Source organism: Erithacus rubecula (genome assembly GCF_903797595.1).
Source record: "Erithacus rubecula genome assembly, chromosome: 5".
Classification (NCBI taxonomy): domain Eukaryota; kingdom Metazoa; phylum Chordata; class Aves; order Passeriformes; family Muscicapidae; genus Erithacus; species Erithacus rubecula.
In genome coordinates this window covers 17,053,311-17,077,321 of record NC_136687.1, presented here as the reverse complement: position 1 = coordinate 17,077,321, position 24,011 = coordinate 17,053,311, and the positions used below count along the sequence as shown (strand labels likewise).

At 36.7% G+C, this 24,011-nt stretch overlaps 1 protein-coding gene across 2 annotated transcripts in view; it reads right to left on the bottom strand.

The window, feature by feature from the left end:
* The window catches only part of TBC1D19 (TBC1 domain family member 19), a 49,138-nt gene extending 27,318 nt beyond the window's left edge, over window positions 1-21,820 (bottom strand). The window contains exons 1-9 of one of the 2 annotated variants that reach the window (XM_079305908.1): window positions 21,651-21,790; window positions 11,955-12,027; window positions 11,148-11,193; window positions 9,318-9,393; window positions 4,124-4,176; window positions 3,673-3,747; window positions 2,675-2,738; window positions 1,683-1,729; window positions 42-152 (exon numbers count right to left, since the gene is read on the bottom strand). In XM_079305908.1, the coding sequence (XP_079162034.1) occupies window positions 42-152; window positions 1,683-1,729; window positions 2,675-2,738; window positions 3,673-3,747; window positions 4,124-4,132 (306 nt within the window). In that variant the 5' untranslated portion in view covers window positions 4,133-4,176; window positions 9,318-9,393; window positions 11,148-11,193; window positions 11,955-12,027; window positions 21,651-21,790. Of the gene's footprint in view, window positions 1-41; window positions 153-1,682; window positions 1,730-2,674; window positions 2,739-3,672; window positions 3,748-4,123; window positions 4,177-9,317; window positions 9,394-11,147; window positions 11,194-11,954; window positions 12,028-21,650 lie in introns of both variants that reach the window. The other variant, XM_079305907.1, reaches the window with a different exon arrangement.
* Window positions 21,821-24,011: the final 2,191 nt, after the last annotated feature.

The following is a 24,011-nucleotide window of genomic DNA, read 5'->3' as shown; positions in this document are numbered from 1 at the left end:
TTACAGAAACCTCTTATAAGAAAAAAAAAAAAAAAACTTACCAATTCTGGAATATCTTTAACTTTTAAGGGAACCTGAATTAGTCCCAGATGATTTTTGAAACTAGGCTGCTCCCCATTTTCATAATTTGGGTTTCGAAGATTCATCAGTACCTTAAAAATTGTAGCTCTGTCATTTCTTGCTTACATTCAGAACTCTTCTCAACATCATCACCATTACAAAGAGTACATTAAGCAGAAAATCGCTTCCCACAACTATATAGATGCAAATTATCAAATGACATCTCAACATTTTCAAAATCAAAAAGTATTGAAATCTTTAAGGAAGCCAACATAGTCTACTTTGAGAAGTCAGCTCAATAACAAAGCAGAAATAATTTTTAGTATATGCAAGTATGTGCTGGCTACATAGTAAAGTCTTGACTAAAATTTACTTCTTCATTTAAGCTATGCCAATTTATATATTTCTGATGGCTACAGTATCCAGGATATTCTTCAGTATTACTTTTCTCTGAAATAATTTTTATCCACCTTCTTACACTGCAATCCTACAGAGCTTCTAACAAAAGCGCTACATAATTTGCTACTAAAACAATTCCTTACTAAATAATATATCAAAATATTTTCTTTCATATAAGAAAAAGAAATTACAGAATTGAAAACTCAGAGCAAATATAAAGAACAAGGAATCATGTCAAGGTAAGTAAGTGCAATCTATGAAGGAATTTACAGTCTCTTACACACTGTTATTCCAAGGTATAGATTTTGATATGATGATTCATGATTTCTAGCATGAATTTCCAGCTCTTATGAAATTATTTCATAACACTGTACCTCTACAATTTTCACTCTTGTAAATACTTTAATACCATATAATCTCACTTTCAGACTTGTTAATTTAAAGAAACAGGAAACTCTGGAAAGAAAACAGTACAAAAGAAAAAGAGAGTGATCATGAGGGTCACTGAATAAAGCTAAAAAAAAAGATGGATTTATTTACTGATCCAAGATTAAAAACACATCATGGCTGCTAGTATAATGATGGAAAACAAAATAAATAAAACATTTTCAACATTATTTTAACTGAAGAAGAGGAGTAATATGTAATAAGTACTGTTTTACTGTGATGTTCTGTGCTTGAGTCATAGAAAATGATGAATAATACTGACATTTAAGATTTCAAGGAGTTCACAGTTACCAATCTTTTAATGGTTTAGTTTGATTACACACAAAAGTCTTGAAATTCCACACAACCCTGTTTCATGTTTGATTTTTTACAACCTTCCTAGATGACCTACAATGTCAAGTGCACACAAGTCTGCAATCTACTATCAAACAATCACAGCTTCACATATTGTGATTGATGAGCTTAATATATTGGAATTTAGAATGTAAAATGGTTTAAAAAAATCAGTTGAGAATCTCTTTCTGAGGAAAAATGTTTGGCCCAGACTATGCTTTCGAGAAGTTTATCACAGGTTCAATTTCAAACTGCAGTTAAAAAAAAATAAAAAGAGACAATAGTGTTTTGTTTTGTAAACCAAACATGGATTCATAAAAAACCATGCCAAATTTCACTTGCTATAAAAGACAACTAACTTGAAATGCACCTAGCAATTATTTTTCCCACTTCATGCAAAGGACTACAAGCCAATGGCTGAGTATTGTTTCATAGAGTCTTACCTCAAGAAAATCTTTAGGTGCATAAACAGGCCGGAAAAGACTTAGATCTGAAGTAAGATTTCAATGACACTATGTTAAAATCAAAAGATAAAAAAAAAATGTGCCATATCTATAACATAATCTAGCAATTTAAACACCAGATTAGAGCAAAGACCAAAAAAACATCATCACAAGTATCATGGCAACGACCACCACATCCTCTGTCATGATTATGCTACTGATAATTGCTGTATTTTTGTAAACTCCAGATAAATGAAGAGGAGGGTGTTCTTCAAGGTCCATTCCAGACCAAGCCATTCTATGACTATATGAAGTGAACATTAGTCACAAGAAGCTTTTATTTAATCTTTTTAAGTACTTAGACTGAATAATTCTTAGACTTAGGAAAGATATGATTTTCAAAAGCAGTGTATTTTTAACAGCTAAGATTGTTGAATTACATGTACTGCTGTCAAATGAAAACTGGGGAGCAGTACTAAAATATCCATGAAAAGTGTTTGGCATCAGAGAGGTGGTAGTGTGATACAAACCAGCACCCCTGCAAAATTCTTTTTAAGGAACTTGGCTATGAACTAGCATGAGAGTTAGCCTTGCTTCCCAAAGTATAATATCACTGATTATTCTGTGCAAGAGTTGTTTTTATTTTTTGTCAAAAAAACATCTGAGCTTAATTATTCATAGTTCTGAACATTTTCTGTTAGCCTGAGTTTACAATGAGAGGAGCTGTGTCCTAGTTGAATAAATCTCTAAAGCACTGGAATATGGAGTATTATACAATAACCTCTCAGTAATGATTCAATGTTAGTACAACTTGAAACAAAATAACAATGAAATAAGTATTTATTGATGCATAATGACATTTTATCAACTAAAGAAAGATCAAAATAAATTTGCCTTGAAGAGATTAGATTAACCTTTGACTGGTAAGTAAGATGTGCATGCTGCCTTTCTATGTATAAAAATTAAATGCATGTAAATTTATGTGAGCTTACCTGGCTCATCAGTTCCCATTTCATTCCATTTATTAAGCAGCTCTTTTTGTTCATTTACAGGCCTCTGAAAGGCACAAAAAAATATATCTTCTTTTTTTAGCAGAATGAATAAAAACACGACTATTTCAAATATGTATTCATTTCAAATATATATTAATGCAATGTTTTACAAAAATAGCAATACAAACTTACTTGCTTGCAAATTATCCCTAGACTGAAGGTACATTACACTGTAGAAAGCCCAAGTTCCAGTTCCCAGAAGGAAAGATGCCCATTAAACAGTTTCAGGTGTCTAGTAATGAATTTAGGATATTTAATACTCAGTTTTGTGTTGCTGAAGATTTACTGCCCATACCATAGAGCTGTTGGACTCTACCAAATTCCTGCCACTGACAGTCATGAAAACAAAATACATCCTTTAGCTCATGATGAACCATAGAGGTTCTGCCACCTATCACAGAGGTATAAGAGGAGAATGAAAAAACATTCTAACGTTACCCCCTAATTCCATGGTCTTTAAAATGAAGGCCTCTAATTTAAAAAGGCCTCTTAATTTAAAAACAAAACAAAAAAAAAAGAAAACCCCAAAACCAAAACCAAATCAGACCAGAAAGAATGACAAACAGAATCAGTAATGTACCAGTATCTCGCCTTCTCTGCACACAAAGCACATCTGTATCACACACAGGCTGCACAACTTATACAGCTGACTCTGCTCACAAAGTGCTCTGCTAAGAGCAATGAACACAGTAATTAGCTTTCCAACATGCTGCTCCCTCAAGAGGATAACTACTGCAACAGCAAAGAGGAAAATCTACCTAAAACCTTCATCTTCTCCAAGTTGAGCTGATGCGTTCATTGCTATCATCTCTGAAAATTAATTTGGAAATAGAACCTGCAGGTCTTGATAACATGAAGACTACATTACAAGTGTGCAAGACGAGGCCTAATTTCAGAGAAAATGTCATTTTGAAAACAGAAAATAAACAATACATTACCTTCTGTGCTAGTGGGATATTGAGTTCTGTGCACATGCTGTTCAGACTTTTCAGAATTCGTTTCTCCCAGCTTCCCTAAATTACACACAAAAGATAAATTATAAGGAATTTCCTTTTCGTGAAAATTTAATTTACTGTATAATAACAAGCTTTTTTTTGAGATATATATGAAAGGATATGAAAGGATAGCACAAGTCACTGACATCTGCAAGCATATGAAGAGAATATTTACATGCTTCTTTACATGGAAACAATAGATCAAATAGATTTCATTCTTTACCACATAAAAAAGAATCAGAAAATTTAGTTGTTCATACTTCAGGCCTTTTAAAAAGCATGGATTTCACAATTATTGATTTTTATATATGCTTAATGATCAAGCTTCTTTACAGAACATTTAATAATTGTTCAAACAATTATAAGAGGTCAATCAACTGTGCACAGCAAATACCTTCTTCATTTTGGGGCCTGAAGAGACTGGCAATCTTTCTCCACAAAAAGTATCTTGGATGTTGTCAGAAATTAAGGAAAGTTAGAAATCTGGTATTCTGTAATGCTTAAAAAAATAGTTCTAACACAATGCTAAGTAAATAGTTGTCCAATCAGAGAAACCTCAGTGACTAGCTGACAGCTTGAAAAGCAACCAGATTCTTCTGACAATTGCATTAGGTTCAGTAAGACCTACTCCATGGCTAACTCCTCTGCAGTTAATGCCAATTAGTATTGACTCACTTGTCAATGGACTTAGTATTTGCTTCCGTGATCACAGCACCACTGGTGGGTTTTATACTTAATTTAGTTTTCAGTGGATGACAAGCCAGACCTCGAACACATGAATGCAAAGACTCCTCTTAATTTCATTTAGTTCTATTTGTTACTTATAATTTGCTCTAAACACAAATTTTACAACGGTTAGTTACTGTTTAACTACACTCCTCAATGTTCTGTCTAAAAAGAGGCTGCAGTTTATTAGGGAGGAAGCAAATTAAAGGAAGGGCAGATGTTCCATTTTTCTGTTTAAAAAAAGAACTAAAAATCTTGTCTATAACTGTTTCATTTTAGCTTTCATTTACAAGATCCCCTCATACCTTTTACCATCAAAAATAGCTATCTTTCACTAGAAATTTTTCCTCACAACCAAGTCATTCTTTCACTTTCATTGGCATAAACAAAACAGATCTGAATTTTGAAATGTTTTCCAGATTGCATACTTTTTATCACACTCTGTAAAATATTTTTATTTAACTGTATTTTCATATTTGAATTCCTTTCAAATGCTGCACTTACACAACACCATTCCACAAACTGCTTCATCTCTCACAAGGTAATATCGAGCATTTACTGTTTTGCTAAGAAATGAGGTTTTGTTGCTAGAGAATTAAGAAATGAGAGAGCATGAAGATTACTAGGCCATATAGGATAAGAAAGTGGCAATGGAGAATATACAGGCAGCAACAGCAAAAACAAAATTAAAGGTACAGTCTTTTTTGGTAAAAGCATGGTCTAGATCAGATCAGATCAGATGGCCCAGCCAGATCCTGAGTGTTGTCTCCCTAAGGAGATTACTCCAATGGCTGATTGTTTCCTATGTGAAAAATTTTCCTTTTCTGTCCAATCAGAATCTCCCCTGGAGTAACTTGTACCCATTACTTCTCATTTTCCATGTGACTCTTGAAAAAGGAGTCTCCCTTTTCTCTGTAGCCATCCTTTAAGTAGTGGAACAAGTCTCCACTTCTCAAGACTGAACAAACTCAGCTCTCTCAGCCTTTCCTCACATGTCAGGCTTCCCAGTTCTTTGAACATCTCTGTGGCCCTTCTCTGGACCCTCTCCAGCCTGTTCACATCCTCTATTGTACAGGTGGAGACCAAAACTGAACACTGTACTCCAGATGTGACCTGACAAGCGTTAAGTGGAGTGGGATAATGAATTCTTTATCTCTGCTGGTAATGCCCACATTGATGCAACCTAGCATCCTGTTGCCTTTCTTTGATGCAGCAGCACACTGTCCACTTATATGGACCTTGCTGTCCTCCACATCCTTCAGGTTCATTTCCTTCAGGCTGCTCCACAGCCAGCTAGATTTGAGCCTGTGTTGCACTCCTGGATTATGTTTTCCCACATGCCAGACTTTACATTTGTGCTTGTACATCATAAACCTCTTGTTAGCTTACTCTTCCAGCATATCCAAGTTTTTCTGCACAGTGACTCTCCCTTCTGAAGCAGTCACTTCCCCACTCGGTTTGGTACCATTGGCACCATCACTTCAAGATACCATCAAAATTAAGGGAGGACAGGTGGGAGGGGCATAGGGAGGGAAATAGCTAAGATATGCTTAAAGATATGAAAGCTACAAAAGAGGAAGAGACAGATGGCAAGACCAAGAACCATCTCGTTCCCAAGAGTGGTGGAGGCCAACACACTTGGTGTGACTTACAACTGCCACACCAGACATTAATCCACTTACTGTACTGGGGAGGCAACATGTTGGTAATAAACCACTTACAAACAGTCATAAACTGTGACATAATTCAGCTTTGAAGACCCAGTAAAAGATACTCAAAAATGCTAAGATACTCAAATAAATGCAAAATGCAAAAAAAGATACAACCAAAGTAAGGGTTACACAGGCTTTCTCTCCAGGACAACAGTGAAGTGAGCAGAAACAGAATGCACTGTTCTTGACTAAAATAAAAGGCAGAAGCAGAGCTCATAAAGTCATTTTATTGATGGGAATGATACATTTAACAAGATAATTCCTCTAGTCTTATGAAGAAATTCAACACTAAGAAAACGCTATTAGGATTGCTATGGTTACAACTATTCAGTAAAATAGCTGAAAATGAGGAAGGTAGTACTGCAATTTGGAAACAATTTTATAGCGTGACCGAATGGTATCCAACACCTAAAGACTCTGCCTGAAGGGAGGGAGAAAGATTATTAACAAGGACATGAAGTGACAGGATAAGAGGGAATGGATTTAAATTGAAAGGTAGGTTTAGATGAGATATGAGCAAGAAACTCCTTACTGTGAGGGTGGTGAGACATTGAACAGGTTGCCCAGAGAAGCTGTGGATGCCCCATGTCTGAAAGTGTTCAAGGACAGGTTGAATGGGGCTCTGAGCAGCCTGATCTAGTGGGAGATATCCTTACAAGGGAAGGCTGAACCAGATCTTTAAGGTCCCTTCCAACCCCAACCAGTCTATCATCCTATGACTTACAGCAATACTACTCATTGCCATTAAGGCTCTATTCTTCACTAGAAACCTGGTTATCTTCTGAGGTAGGAAAAGAAAGCAATATAAAAACTTCAGTCTGCCATCTATGAAAACAGAACCAATGTGAGGAGAAAAAATGGTTAATTATGAACATTTTAATATCTACTCTAGGAAAGATATTAATATCATTTTTATCACTGATTCAAAGTCATTCCAGTAACTATCAAAGATGGTTTTCTGGGAGTAGTACCATTATTTCCAGAATTCTGAATTAGAGCAAAATTAATTAAGATAGAAAAAGATAAAGAAACTGTCAACAAACTTATGACAATGGGAACATCTTAAATGGTGACTGTATCTAATAAAAATAGAATATGACAAATATGACTTATATGGACAATATTTTTTTATGGGGACTTTTATCTCTCTCCCAAAAGGTATAAGCACCTGTACACTTGTATTTTAGCTATTTCCAAATATTTTAAACAAACAAAACCATTAAAACACTGATTTTGTAAGCTTTTTACATTGTCTATATATCTTTAATCAAAAAGAGTAACAAAACAAAACCTAGTTGTGATTCAATTGCTCTGATGACACTTGTTTTCTTACAGGCCCATTATCTACAGTGATAAATGTGTGCCATCTTGAAAATCAAACACTTGCATGTATCTCAGTGGTTTTAGAAAAGACAATCTTAGTTCTCTAATTGCATTTATTACTATTTCACAGCTGCCATAATTTACCAGTATTTCTCTATGAAAAGGATTCACAAGCCTTTATCAAAGAGCAGTATTTCAAGAAAGGGTTTGGAAGAGCATCTACTGGTTTAGCTGAGATAGAGTTAACTGTCTTCATAGTAGTTAGTTTGGTGCTTGCTTTTGGATTTGTGACCAAAAGGGCATCACACCAATGTTTTAGCTGTTGCTGAGAAGTGCATACATAGCTTCAAGGTCTTCTCTAATGCTTCCCCAATGACAGGAAGGCTGGGAGTGCACAAGAAATTGGGAGGAGACAGAGCTAGGACAGCTAACCCCTAGTGAGCAACGAGATATTCCAGACCATAAAACATCATGTTCCAAATAAAGAAGCTGGGACAAAAGTTGCCTGATGATGGAAAGTAATGAACGTATTCCTATTTTGCTTTGTTGATATGTGTAGCTTTTGCTTTGCCAATTAAACTGTCTTTGTAACATGATTTCTCACTTCTGCCCTTGTGATTCTCTCCTGTTTTGCTGGGGGAAAGTGAGTGACTGGCTGAGCTGCCTACCAGGGTTAACCCACTCAGAGGATATGGATGACTAATACTCTTGAAATAGGGAATCAAATTCTGAAATTAGTGAAGACAGGACTTCCCCTGCACATTTTTAAACTACTGCAATACCAGGCCTTTCTACACACAGCTAAAAACACTGCAAGTATTACATACACCTTTGTAAAATAATAACCCATGAAATTGGGTCACACAAGTAAGCATATAGATATACGTCTGTGTTTTTTGCATTAATAAACTAATAAGAGTGATTCTTTTCAGGCAGCAAACTGTGGGATTACATTTCACACCACACAAGAAAAATTGGTTAAAGCAATCTTTAGCCCCAAATCCTAAAGACTGAAGCCCAGGAGAGAGAGATAAAACTTAGGGGAATAAACTACAATATGATTGTAAAAGTAACACAATTTGTTGAGTATTTTGTAAAAGAATACTGCAATGTATTTCTAGGCACAGCAGAGTTAAATATACTTTTATTCCTACTTCAGATGTTTTGGTTAGATCATGTTCTTGAAGCTTGTTAATTTTTTTAAACATTTTTATGTGGATTTTTATGGTTATTTCAAATGGCATATATAGAGAAAACAAACAAAAAAAGCAAAAGTATTTTTCTTGACACCAAAAATCCTCATTTAATCTTTACAGTCCAGTTTCTTTTATTCTCCTTCAATATGCCTTAAGCTCCTTAGCTCCATATTTTTCATTTTCCTTTCACATTTATAAGCACTAAATATATCTCTTCTTTCTGAAGATCTCACTATCTCTGCAGCCAACTGTTATCTTTCATCATGAAACTGCCTGTGCACCTTCAAAAAAAAGTTTTTGTAACCCTAAGTGAAAACCCTAAAGCTACCCCTATTTTTCTTTTCAATGAAACCAAATTCTTTTCTTTGACATATTCACATCATCTCTATTCTAAATTTTTCACCTACCTGTTGCTACATCCTACTTCTTTCATGGCTGGAGAATTACTGGAGCATTTTCTGTATTTATGTAAAATGTCACATACACAATATTACTATTACCTCTGATGCAATTACAAATCTATGTTTTCCCTAAGGTATAAAACATAGAAATTCAATAACATTCTACAGAATAAATCTCAAATAGTCTAATTAAAGTTCTGATATAAGTGATAAAATTGATAACCACTAACCTGTGCTTTCCTCATATAGGCTAAAGGTTCTTTAATATGTTCAGGTGGTGCTGCAGGATGACAGGGCATAGGAAACCTTAAGAAGAAAATATGGTAAGCTATAAATATTCTGATGTTTTATTTTGCTTAATTAATCCTGTATTTGTAAACCTAAATATAACTTTTTTGTTAGACTACTAGCAAAAACACAAGTGCATGTTGATCAAAACTGAGTATTATTTTTAGAAGTATTTTTTCCTCATCCATTCTATGGATACAAATAAGATAAAAACGTGCAAATATTAATAACATTCAGCATCAGTTTTTCTTGTATCAAAAATAACAGTCCTTTATAATTTCACATATTAATAAAATAATTACATAAACAAATCAGGTATTTTAGAAGCACATTCTCTTTACATCATGTCATCTTTATGATTTCCCTCTCCAAGTTGTCACATTTTTTTCAAGAGACAATTTTTTGTTTTGAGGATCTTCTTTTAAAAATCAATAGTGAACATGTACATGTCCAAAGTAATTAGAAGTTTGAGGTATTGACTTAACCAAAGTTGAATATCTACTCATAAATTGCATTATGATAAAATGTAAAAGCCATAACAAAAATTAAAAACCAAACCAAAACACTAACTTATGTTCCAGTACTTCAGGTTATTGCCAATGAGTTTTTGCCAAACATTTCATTCAACTTAATTTCAAATGTCTTGCATGTTTTTCAGGAAACAAAATTTACACATAGCTTCTCTAATAGTTAGCCTGAATTTGCATTTGTTTGAGTGTATTCATTCAGTTCCTATCATATGTTTTTGGGAAACCCTCCCCAAATTTCTTCCCATTTTTAACTGAAAAGGTCATTCTTGTACTTGCTGCAAATTTGTTAAAGACTATTCTGTCCCAATGTGTAAAACAGAATCAATACCAACAGATTTCAGACATGCTGTTTCTTGGCTTTTCCACGATGCTTATGAAATCATGGTGTTCATAGTTAATTTCAATTTTCAAGGGCTAATTTTGTTTTTCTGCTGCTTATTTCCGTGCATTAGCCCTAGATACAGGTAAATATTTATCCCTGGAAGATATGATGAAGATGAATCCTTACTAACAGATAGAAGCATTTTGTTGAATTTGGTCCCTCATACTACTCAATATACATTGTACTAAACTGGTAACTCTAACAAGTTTATTTAAATTAGCACAAATAGATTTGCATATACATTTCTTATTTTATAGTTGCATTTATGGCTATATGTGTTATGAAATTCACCTTTCCACTGTGCCAGAATGTAAAGAAAAATTATGTTTCCCAGAAAGAAAAATTATGCTTCTAATCCGAAGTTTGCTGAACAATAATAAAAAAGGAAACTTGACCAATTTTGCTTGTTTATTACCATATTCCAATAATGATGAGCATTGACCAGGGAAGCCGAGATATCCAATATCTTAAAGTTTTTTAAAAGTAATTAATACAACAAATATGTGCATTGCTCTAATAATACCTCACTTAAAACTCATTTGCAGCAATTACCTCATTTACATAAGAATTATACTGTGACCCTTGGTACCTTTGGAAGTAAAGCAAAAAGGAAAATACTAAAGTAACTACAAAATGTGGTGATATTTATTTCACCTATTCTTTAAAATGCACTTGAGTCCAGTATTTTCACTAGGATGAAAAAGAAATAATGGCACTTTAAAAACAGAAGCTAAGCAGGTACCCTTGCTATGACAGATATTGCAAATTATAGTAACACACCACACACCTCTATAAACAAATGGATCAAAAGTAAATCATATGAGTAGAACTCATTAAGTGAAAATACTAAATAAACTCACACATTGAGTTCACTATAAACAGCATTCTGAAGCTTCTTTTCCCAACCTGTTAAAATGAAAAAACAAGCAGAAGACAACTTTAGGAATTAATACTAATGGAACATCAATCAGAGGTTGTTTTGCAGTCGCTGGAGTTTTATGTTGGGTCTCAGTTCATGTCTACCTACCAGAGAGACAGGAAGAGACAAGGAAACCTTAACATAATTAAGACAGGAAAATGGCAAGTATCTCTTACAGAGAACCATATATCCTTGATTTCCATCTGCTGTTCGAATAATTAAAATACAGTTTTGGTTAAAAAATTTACATTCTATTTTTCAAAAGCCATCATTTTATTAAACCAACAATTAATATTAAAAGACACAGTGTTCCTGATGATTATAAATCTTAGATCACTTATCATAAAATCCTCACATTATAGTAACATAGCCTACAACTTTCAATGCAAATTGGAAATCAAACTGAAGGTAAAATTTTCGAGGGTATCTCCAAGTTAATTTCCATTTGCAAAAGAGACTGAACTCTCGTTTCAATCAGAACTTTCCAAAAAATCACCAGTATCTTATAAAATTGCAAAATCACTTTGCATAGTATATTTTTTCAAAATGCAGATGGAACCTAACAACACTTTCCCTTTTAAATTTTCTCTATCTGATTTAATAATCTGGAATCACTGAACGTCTGGTTCCAGCTACTGTCAGTGACAAGACACCAAGCTCCACAAACTACTGTTTTCATCACTTATATCACATATGTTCTTACATAAATCTATCCCACTCACAAATGTATCATAGAAGCACTACCAACCTGATGTCTTCAAAAAATCCTTAATATCCTCTTTTAGTGATTCCAGCTTAATTTCTGGTTTGTGTAGGCTAACCTAATATTAAAAAGAAATAAATAAGCATCAAAAACTAAAGAGAAATTACATTATTCAAGTTACTAAGTAAGTAATGACCATGCTTAAGGTTACACACAAAGCAAACTCCTTCCTTGGGCAATGGAACTAACAGTCAAAAATACCAGTTAACTTTTTTCTCACTCAATGTCTTTGCCTTTTTCATCAATGCTAAAAGGTGCATGTAGGGAAAGAGAGAGAAGAAAGGAGTAGAATTTACAATGAATGCATATAAACATACCCATTTAATAATCTGAGCAAATACCCCACATACTTAGCCCAAAGGCAAGACTATACACATTAAGGAATTGGTCATAAGGTACACATGGAAAAAACTAGAAGCCAGTCACTGTATTTCACCTGAAAGAATTAAACTGAAAACATTCCATAATTTTTCACTTAATGTCCCACAGTTCACCTCTTTCAGGTAAGAAATGCCCTTTTCAAACCAAAAAGAAACAATTGTGCACTAAAAATTGCCCACTGCAGCTGCGACTACTGGGTACATACGACCTCTTGCAATGAAATGCACTCAGCACACTAACCAGCACTAACCAGCTTTACAACCATACCATGACACAGCCACACATATGATGCTGCACATCTTTCAGCAACAGCAGGACCAGCTGCTACAGCATTGCCTTCTACAGCCAGACCAAAATGAGAAAATGAATCCATCACAAAGGTCCAAAATGACAACAAACAGAAACTCAGAAGTTTCTGTGAAGTGCCTTCTAATACATATTCTCCCAAGCGTAGTACAGGGCAACAGCTGATTAAAATCAGGTAATAAAGGTAAAGGTTTAGAACAAAAATAGCAATGCTGTGTGCTAACTTGAAAATAACACCAGAAGATCTGTGTGTCCATAGCCATGACAGCTCCAGGCATATGTTAGAAACATATGGCCATATCATTTTCATAGAAATGTGAGACATCTCTTACCAAAAGCTACTCAACAATATGCTTAGGCATATCAGCTACTGGTTCTATTGTAGCAAGCTTTCCTGCTGCAATAGAATTTTAATTATTATTTAATTTAAAATAATCTTTCACCAGCCTGTGCAGTTTCCCAGCCCTAACAGCACTGCTGGCAGTATGGCATGCTTTAACTCCGTTACACACAATTAAAATACCAAAATCCTGTAATTTTCCTTACAGTTCATACATAATAAAGGATGTTTCTGCCCTGGAAAAGTTGGTCTAGGTGAATTCACAAAGCAGAATTTTAAGGAAACCTTCCCATTTGCCCCAGATGAAAAGAAGAATGGACAATAATGGAGATAATGACAGCATCAGCATTCCTGCTCTTATTTCGAGACCCCTTGCCATTACAGGTAAGGAAGGCATTTATATTTGGTTTATTGACTGCAATATCAAAAAGACTGTAAGCATGCTTCTGAGAAAGAAAGGTCACCATAAGCACAGATCAGAAGGTGTGGTGAGTTGCATAACTCTCATGTCAAATGATAAACACGTATTTCATTTAGCACAACAGTCAAAGCTGGCAAAGGATCATTGGTAATATCTGGGAAATAAAGATTTTCATGTAAGCTCTTGGGCAGCTCACAAAAATACCATTTAAAGCATAAACCTCAAGGGGTATTTCATGGAGAATTCCTTCTGAATCCAATTTGACAGAATGTCCTATGTCCTTTTTGGACATTTGTCAGGCGAGGTTTTCTCTGGTGCAAGAAAGTGCTTTTGTGCATCTCCTGTATAAATTTTAAATAAAGCAACACACATCAAGCAGGGCAGATTTTATCATACTGTTCCTCAGAAGTTTTGGTGCAACTTTCTATAAATGTTCAGCTTTGTCTTTGAGTTAAATATGGCTAATTCTAATCTCAAAGTCCATGGAGTGTTTACCTGTCAGGCCTGGCACACTTTTTAGATATGTAAAAAAAATCCCCTCATAAATACAACTCATTGACAGATGATAAAATCACACACACACAAAAAAAAGCTCCTGTACAATCTGCTATAAAATAGGTTAATTATTTTGACACAGAAAACCCTACAAGAAATGATGGAAGTGGAATCAGAACAGTATTTTAATTCTCTGCTATTCACACACCTGTGAGCTCTTGGCTTATTAAGGAATATCTGACACTCCTATTGACAACAACAGGGGATTTTTTGGAGATTCCTGGAAATTCTAGAAATTGATACAGCATGTCACATTAAAAGGTATTAAGGATTTCAGCCCACAGACTACTTCCCATTTTTCCTGTCAGGCCAAAAGAACAACTGAGGTCTGTCTATAAACCACTGTTCCCAACAGAGCCTGCTCCCCAGCTGCAGAACATGAAATCCAGGGGCTCTCCTGTAAGCAGAAGAAAGGCAGCCAAAAAGGAAACAGGACAGCATGTTGGGGAACATTTTGTCCAAGAATTACATTAGTGCATCAACCTGCACTGATTACCTTCACCTCTTCATGCCCATGTATTCAGTCAAATATTATTTTAGTATTCCTAGCCCTGGTGCAGCCAATATTCTTAGGCTCATTTTTAATTTATCAAATCTATCTTTAGCACCTTTCCTGTGTCCTTTTTCTTCTCTTCACTGAAAAAAGGTCTACTGAGACAAATTTTCACATAAGAAATGTGAAAATTCCCCCCCCCCTGCAAATTATGGGGGCACTTTTGTCTCCACTTTCACCAATTCAGGGTTCAGTTGCAAAAGCCACCTCTCATTTACACTCTCCCTTTTGTCTTCTTGTGTACTACAATCAATACATTTCTAAGCGCTAAGCAGAACAAGAGAGCCACAAAGAGTCACTGTTAGTGACTTTTTTCTCACTGGATTGCTGATCAGCTTTCAAATCAGAAATTAGATACTTGAGAATGTGGCAAATCACAGCTGGCAGCTGCAGCCAGCTCTAACACAGACCATACTCTAGCTCTGTATAACACAACAAGAGAAAATACTAATTTTGGTAAGTAAAAAGAATTATCTTCAGAACTGTTTTGCTGGAACTTAACAGTATGGCACTTCTTTGGAATTTCTATGGGTGTTTATGGGAATTAAATCAAGTAATCAAGCGGACGTAGCAGATCTGATGTTCCAAAATTACTAGTCCAGGTCTCCCACATAATCTTGTTTTTCCTTTGGATTAACTGATCTAATTTACTTCTGTGTTGTACCATGTTGGAAAACACATCTATGTATTTATATTTTACATAGGGTTGGTTTGTTTTAAACTGCTTGGTATAACATACTAAGTCTCATTTGCATTTTCAACCCCTGTGATTTTTTGGTAGAATGAAAAATATATTGACAAAATTTTATTTCTATAAAAAAGTATTACGACAACTTCACATAGATAAAAATGCCTGCCTAAGACTTATTGGGAAAAAACCCTACATTGATGAGATTTGTACTCATGAACTGAATTGATTCCCTGCATGATCAAAACACAGCAAACACCCAGGTAGAACTACCAATTTCAAAGCACACTTCTTGATGAAAGGGTATCTTACTTATTTAAGAAAGACACTATCTGTTACTATAAGGAGACTATCAGAAACAGGGTAATAGAGAGTGAGCAACATAGGGGAATAATCCATGAAGGCAAAGGGTGGCAGCTAGAACAGGGGGAAAGTCAAACTGACCTGAGTCAGGTCAATACAGAGCCCTGAAAGGAAATAGGGATGAAAGTCGAACATTTCAGAAATAAATAACAAATTATTTCTAGTAAATGTCAATGCCTATCAGCTTTTCCCTGTAAAACTAGCATTGTGCATAATCTCATGGATAGGGCACCAAGGTCCAGGTGTGGGATATCTATGGTCATCTATAGTCTTGGCCAGCTTCTTGTGAATCAAGACACATCTGTCCATTCCGTATTCCTTCATAAAACAAGCTAACATTACAGCATTTCTTGGCACCTCCCATTCTTCAGTTTTACAGAACAGTAGGGTAGCTCAGGGACCTTTAAAATTTTGCCAATATTGCTGGTGCCTAAGGTACCACTAGCAAATTTGTGTGTACATGTTTGATTTTGGCAAGGTATCCTGCTGAGATCTGGGCAGTCACCATCATAAGTGATACTCTAAATGCACCCTCTCCCTGTACCTGGATGACAAGAAGGAAGAAAATCAGAAACTCAGTGCTGATCTGGCTGAAAGCAAGCAAAAGGATAGCACAACAGTAAAATAATGAAGTTGGTGGAAATAGTAAATTGACTCACAGAGGAACTGAACAGAGATCAGTTTTGCAATTTGCAAATTAGCATCAAATTTGAAAGTGGCATTCAGTCATCATGACTGGAGCAGCACTGATCATGCAAGACATAATCCATCAACCACAGCACTCAAAAGTACAGGAAAATAACTAGAGGACCAGCAACATACTACTAAGAGGAGCATTGACAGAACAAAGTGTTCCAGCATAACTCCCGTGTTAAACTATTTCTTTTCTCAACAAGAATAAATACTGCAGAGAAGTGATCCAACTATACTGAAATGTGGAATCGCATCAGGTGAACACATATTTTTATCCTGTTCCAAACAATTCTGCAAATAACTTTACACAATCCTAATATTTTTACAGGCTATCCACCATAATTTCTATTAAAAGCCTTTTTTGTTTAGATAAACATGTACCCTCCAAAGCATTTATTACTGTTCAGGATGGTTTTGCAAAACTGCACAATGTGTCTTGGTTTTATTGCTATTATTTCTTGAATTACAATAAAACACAATCCCCAAATATAATCCATCTTTAGAAGAAGTGAATTTAATGAAAGCTAATAAGTATTCACTTTTCCTTAAATACTTCATTCTACCATAACTGGACTTTATAAGGACCAAGCTGACTTGGTAAAAACTACTTCAAGCACAACCACAACAATTTCAACATAAACACTCACTAAAAACTTAAAACCCTGCAACTTTAAGGGAGAGATTTTAGTTTTGGTTATACATTTCTGTAACAGAAAGAAGATTCTGAGCCTAACTAAAAAAAGTTCAGTAAGTGTGAAACCCTGATTACACTCACAATTTTCTAGCACTTCTACATGAATTACACTAAGCAAAAAAGTCTTGTGAACTTTCTTATACAAGTAAAATTAACCAAGCAGAGACCTTCAATTGGCCTCATATGGGAGTAAACAGCTTCAAATGTTATGCTGTGCTGCAAGATATGAGGATATATTTTAATGGTGCATTTTAATGTTTAATAAATTTTCTAGGTTTTGAATATAAAATTAGTGCTGAAAATAAAATACACGCACAAGGCAAAAAACCAGAATCCACATTACTAAAAAAATACTGCTCTGCCATTCAAGCTTGTATTGCTTCTGAACTCCATTATCTGATCAACACATACTCAACTTAAATTGAATTAAATTTAAAATTTACTGTAATACAAATATTGCTGCTGAACCACTTAAAACAAAGGTACAAACTCTATCAGCAGGGATAGTACATACTTTGCCAAATACAATGCATGAAAATGAACCATTAATTATCTATGATGACTCATGAGCCTACATTTGTTTGCTAATTTTTATTAAATAAATGCTACATTGCATAGAAACATTCTCCTTCTTAATTTCATCTTTTATTTAAGTTGAGATTGGTATAATTTTCTTTTTTTTTTTTTTTAACTGTCAAAAAATGTCATGAAAACAGTATGTTGAGGCATGTTGCAAAACATTTGCTCCACATAAATTATTTGAAGATTATTTACCTACACTTTCTTTAGAAGCACAGTCAGGCACTACTCCATCTCCAACATTCCCAGTGCTCCCAAAGCAAATCCTCTCCTCCTTTGATCCATCTGAAGTCTTGTAAAGACCCGTACTTCTTCCTTTTATCTTTACCCTTCCGGATCTATCCAGGTGTGCTGAAACAATGATGGCAGATTCCCCTCCTCTGGACTGTGTTTCTGATCATGACATCTCTCCATCCTTATTTTTACCTTCAGGTACCTCCACCAATGTATTCTCCCTCCCAAACTTAATTGCTACAGTGGGGTGTGATGGGGTACCAGACCTGATTTTTACACTTACATTACCCCTTTTAGCCTATAACAGCTCTTCCCATGCTTTCTTCAAGTTCCCTACAAGAAATATCTGAGAACATTTATGCAGGCAATGCCAGGGGGACTCCTTGCACTGTGAGTCCTTCTTTCCACTTAAAACACAATTCAGAAACTTTACATTTCATTTAGAACCTTCATTTTATTGTCACCTCCTGTTTTAGAAAAGTTCTTTAGGAATACTGAAGCTTTTGTTTGTTGGTTAGTTTTGTTGGGTTTTTATTAAACTTTATTACTTGCCCCTGGTCAGTAGAGATTCTGGGCAACTCTGAGTTACACTGACTTCTATTAGAGGTTTGCATGGGACAAAAATTAAGATTGAGAAATCTTAACTGATTAATAAAGCCCAACTTCCTTCAAAGATTATGAAAAATGAAGTTTCTGAATTGGTTGCAAATGAAAATGTGCTAGGATAAGGTAGCGCTTTTTTAGTGTCTCTGAATGGTTTCATTTTTATTGTCAGTTCGCTGACAGGTATTTTCCCAAAAGCAGAATTTTAGCAAGATTTCACAAAACAATTTAAAACTGTATTTTGTCCTTGAGACAAATACCTCTAATCTCCATCTTAAAAACATTTACAATGCAGAAAGGGAAGAGAAAAATTAAGGTAAGAACAAGCAAATTTGATTACAAACTTGCACAGTGAAGTTGTGCCCAGAAAATGAGGTCTCTCCTCTGCTACCCCAATAACGCCAGCAACAATTCTACCTGTTGAAAAGTTACTACCTAGTATTTTGGCCCTTTGTCACTGTTACTATTTCCTTTCAAAGACACTACAAAATATGTTCAGAAGAAATTCCAAAGCAAATCATAGGCACATTAGCACTCCTACCCACATTAATTCTCTTATTAACTGCAGTAATGTATCAATGTATCAAAACTCAACCTACAAAAATCAACCTAACATTTATTTATTTATTCATTCATCACTTACAAGCATATGACACCATCTCTACTTCAATCCTTGGGATAAAAATGTGATTATCTTGGTATCCCCAGAGGTCAGGCTATGACAGCAAATCATTTGATGCCCATGCCAAAGTTATTTCAAAGAGAATTGTGTATCATAGCCCTTGACATCAGCTCAAGCTCCCAGTGACAGCCAAGCCAAGCACTGGTTTGATCCATTCATAACCACAGGGCTACTCTATCACCTCTCACAAATAATGTCAGGATACTGTGTTTTCCCCAAAATTCTATTAACTCATCAATGAAACTTCATTTAGAGCTCTCCTTCCTAGAAAATAAAAGAAGAGTAATTCACAAAACATAGCTTTTCTACTAGCTAAAATACTGTTTGTGAGACTACAGGCTCTCTCAAAATTTCAGGCAATATCATAATGGACCTTATAATCCATTTTGACTGGAATGTTTTCAGAGACAGTAAATATTTTTGAGGAACAAATATCAACAACATCATTTTCTACACTAAGAGATGAATATTTGTGAAGCATTAACTGCAGTATAAATATCCAAAACAAAAGTAAGTTTCACTCTGATGCACTGATTCCAAAGATTTCTCAACATACAGTGTGCATCTCCCAGTTTGAAATCCCCTACAAAGGGACCACCCTTCAAAATCACAACTGGTGCAGAGCAAGCACTGTTAACCAGCAGACAAAAACTCCATCATATCCTGCTGATAAACTGGAGTTCAGGTCGGATGCACAGCAACAGCTAAGATTGCATATTTGACAGTGCCACTCCAGCAATATCCCATGTAATGGGAGGAATATCAAGCATTAACTTAATATGGAGTGAAGTAAAATTCAGAAGCTTTCAGAATTCTGTTCAGCTGCTAAGGGATGGACAGGAGACAAGCCACTGACTGAAGAGCCTTTGCACCTTGCACAGCACTAACATGATTATCCAAGCTTTATAAACAAAACAAGCCTTCCATACATGAAAGAGCATAAATGTGTGCAAGGTCAATAAAAAAACCCTCTCTATCAAGAACACACAAATTCCTGACAAACACAGTGTACATTTGGCCCTTCTAATTTAAACTAGTCCCCAATAGACAGTTCATTTGCTTGAGAAATCCCATTGTTGATGTATCTATAAACTTTCAGATCACTACGCCAAACTACACTTCTGATTTAACCTTCTATTATAAACCTTTCAAACAAAACTCTAAGAATCAACTTGAATATTTGTTGCCCTGTTTCTTTCCCCTTATCAGTTCATATGACTAGAATAACCATGACCTATATAAACACTTTTTTCTTCTTCTCCAAGAAATCTGTAAAACAGTACCCTGCAAAGCCATTACAGCAGACACATTCTCATGTCCAGCAGGGATTTAGGCACCTCACTGGCCTTTCAGACCCCAAACATCACTTTGGGGGGGCACTGCTCATGTTCTCAGTGTCCACCTGCACAAAGTGGCTCCATGAAACAGCCACCCACCAGCAGCTTCTGAACACCCAGCCACATCCTGAGGACTCCAAGCTTTCTCCTGTCTCAAAAAAAACCATGAAAAAAAATCAAATGACTGTGAGATCAGGCCCTGCCAGAGAAGGCTATTTAGGATACCAAATTTTAGGATATTTAGGATACCAAATTTCCCAACATTTAGCAGAACTCAGCCTCTAAACTCTTTCATAATTCCAGCCCCTTTCAAGTCATGCACATTGGCTTATTCAAGTATTTAGAAAGTCCCGTCAACAGAAGCAAGGCAGACACACATTTATAAAAGCATTTAGAGACCAAATCACCACATTTAAATACAAACCAAACAAAAGACAGGCAGTGATGTCACTTGCTATAGAAAGCTTCAGGGACATTCAAAGAGGAAAATCATGTTTCATTTAAAAATGCAACAAAACTAATGGACAGATAATGGACACAGTATCCCAAAACCAACCAAACAAAAAGTGTATAATTTTAAGCAATGTTTGAAAAAAACCCTGAAAACCAAAAGCACGAGATTTTATAAAACCCAACCCAAACAACTTCAGTAATGCACAGTATTTGTTACAGCACCACGACTAGGTTATGATCACGAAAATTGACGCAATTTTAATCTGAAGCATCCTAAATTAAATTCAGCTGAAATATGAAAATCTGGTCCAAGTGCAGATAAGCTATTAAAAAAAAAAAAAAAAAGCAACTGTTTCCCCAGCTACTAAAATTTACTTCCATGAGTGTTTTTTTCATTTATTTTCCTTTCACCAAATCCTCATTTTCTCAGGGACACTAGGGGAGAGGGGTAGGGTGGGTGGAATCTAAAGCTCTCCAAATTAAAGATTAAAAAAGCAATTCGTTTCAGGACCTCTATTTGAGGCAGCGATATTTCAGACGGATAGTCCTCATATTCACTGCGAAATCCTTGGGTCCCAAGGGGAAACACGATAAACACGGCTCTAGAAACCAAAGCCAGCGCTCTGCGGCCCGGCGAGGGGGGAGAGCAGCGGGAAAGGAGCAGCAGAGGGCGGGGACGAGCGGCGGGCGGCCGGACCCGCGCCCAGGGGGAGGCCGGGGGTGAGGCCGGGAACAAAGCGCGGGGAGGGGCGGCGCGGAAGGCACCGTGCGCGGGGCGCAGCGGCAGCTCAGGGCTCACCCGCGCCTGTCGCTCCAGCTGTGAGTGCAGGCTGGAGCCCTGCAGCCGCTGCACGACCCTGGCGATGGTGAGGGACAGCCCGCGCTCCGGGTCCAGCATCGCGGCCCCTGCGCGGCCGGCCGGGCCGCCTTCGCCGCTGCACCGCCGCGTTACCCGGCAACCGCGGCAGCGGCGCCGCTCTGCGGCTGCGTCCGGGCGGGAACCGGCGCCGCGATGAAAGGTTCCCCCCCGCCGCCGCCGCCGCCGCCGCCGCCGCCCCGCCCCGTCAAGAGACGGATGCTCCCGGTCGGAACGACAAAAATCAGAGAGTCTGCAAACAATCACAAAGTTTTATTAGAAAACTGCTGGAAATTTTTATGCCCAGAAAGAAAGAAAGAGATGACGAGTGCAGGTTCCAGCGCAGCGGTTCAGCCGGGGGATGCCCGGGGTCCTGCGCGGGTTCCTTTTTGTGGACAGGCTTGTCCACGCCGCAGACACATTGCTGTGTGCTTCGTGAGGGATACAAGTCGGCCTGTATTGATGCGAGGTTTTATTGCACTTTTGGGTGTTTTACCTTGCCTGCTTGGCATGGTTGAGGCGTTAGTTCAGGCTCAGTGCCGGGAGCCCACACAGCCCCTTTAGGCCGAGCAGGTGTGTGGCACTGTGCACATCCCTGCTGATGTACATGCAAGGAACTTTCAGCTATTTAACATCTCTGGGGAAATCTATTCCTATGTGCATCAGTAACAGAACCCTGTAATCAAATTTTTGCTGAATAAACTAATTTGCTAAGACAAAATGCCCATTTTTAAAGTCCCAGAAGGATTAATAAATAAACTAAGAGAGAAGAGAATGTGAAAAAGCTGATCATTGACCACTAAAGCATTAATACCCATTTACAGCTCTGAGGATGGCCTCTGTAAAACAGACTGTTTCAAAATTCTGAAACATCAGGAGTAACTTTTTCACTGTTGGGAGTAACAGATATGAGGAAATAATAGCTGTCATCAGTTATGTCAATAGAAAATACAACTGCATATCAAAGGTATAAAAATGCACCTGAACTAATTTGTCTTCCACCAGTTTTGACTTACCTGTGATCATTTCTGAATAAAATGAAGTTTAAAGAAGAATAGTAACAGAAAGTCAGAGATTAAGTTCTTTAATGAACTGTGGAGAAACCTGAAAAAGTTCACTTTTTCTCATCAAAATACTGAGGAGAAGTTGCTTTTCAGTACATGGAGAGCATGGGGAAATCAAGTGCTCAGTGGTTCACCAGTGCCTTGAATGTCTATTCTGATTTACATCAGGTTGTCCATCAGTTTTTTTCTTACATGCATCTATGATGTTAGGGGCAACAGTGAGCATATTTTTTTTCCATGTGTATTGAGAGAGTTAATTAATTTTTGTCTACATTCCCAACTGAACAAGCATACAAAGTGTAATACCTTTTTGTGCTAGTTCATAATAACAGTCTGTAGAATGCTCCCATGCAGAGAGTACCTCACCTCATATTGTTATGTTTTGTTTTTTTAATTGACAAGGATCATTCGTTTGTGTGGGAACTTCACCTGCTAAGGAAAGCACATGCAGAAAACTGGAGCATGACCACAAGCTCTGCAGGTCAACAGCTGAAGTCCAGGGTTTTAGATTTCAGCTGGAAGTGTGAGAGAAAGTTCTCCCTTCTTGCCTGGCACAGTTCTCAGCAGCATTTTCCTTTCCATTTTGTGAGCAAACCTGTGGACTGCCACAGGGATGGAAGTGTTACATTGTGTTTGGTGAGCGTGTTGTTTGTCAGGGCTGCTTGACATGTGAGGACTCAGAGGCTGGGTACATTCCTATTGGTAGCACAACACAATCTCTGGCTGCTTTCCACATAATCTGCTGGCACCACATTTGGCCACATGGCAGGTCACAGAGTGGGACAGAAGCCACAACACCTTGCTGATTAGAAATGTGTGTTCCCCTGTTTCTGGGGAATATGGGGAAACCATACCACAGGTGAGTTTCATGAGCAATGCATAAAACTCTGCAAAAGCCATCCTGATCACTATAGGTCAAGAAAATAGGACAAAAAACTAATGTCAGCTGTGGATGGGTAATTTCCTGCAGTTGACTACCCCTGCTCCAAGGTTGCCTTTATAACCCTCTGCATATGCACATCTGTCAGTTTCATTCCCTGGGTTTTTAGGCTGGTTTCCTTCCACTGGGTTTCCCTTTGGTCAGTTACACCTCCAGTATGGGTAGGAAAACTTACTTCTTTCTTGTAAATGCTAATCCAGGATTAAAAGTAGGATGATTTTATAAAGAGATAATCTACAGGATCTTACCAAGGGCTTCTTATGTATCCCTACCATATCTAGTTAAGAAATCTCATGCTTA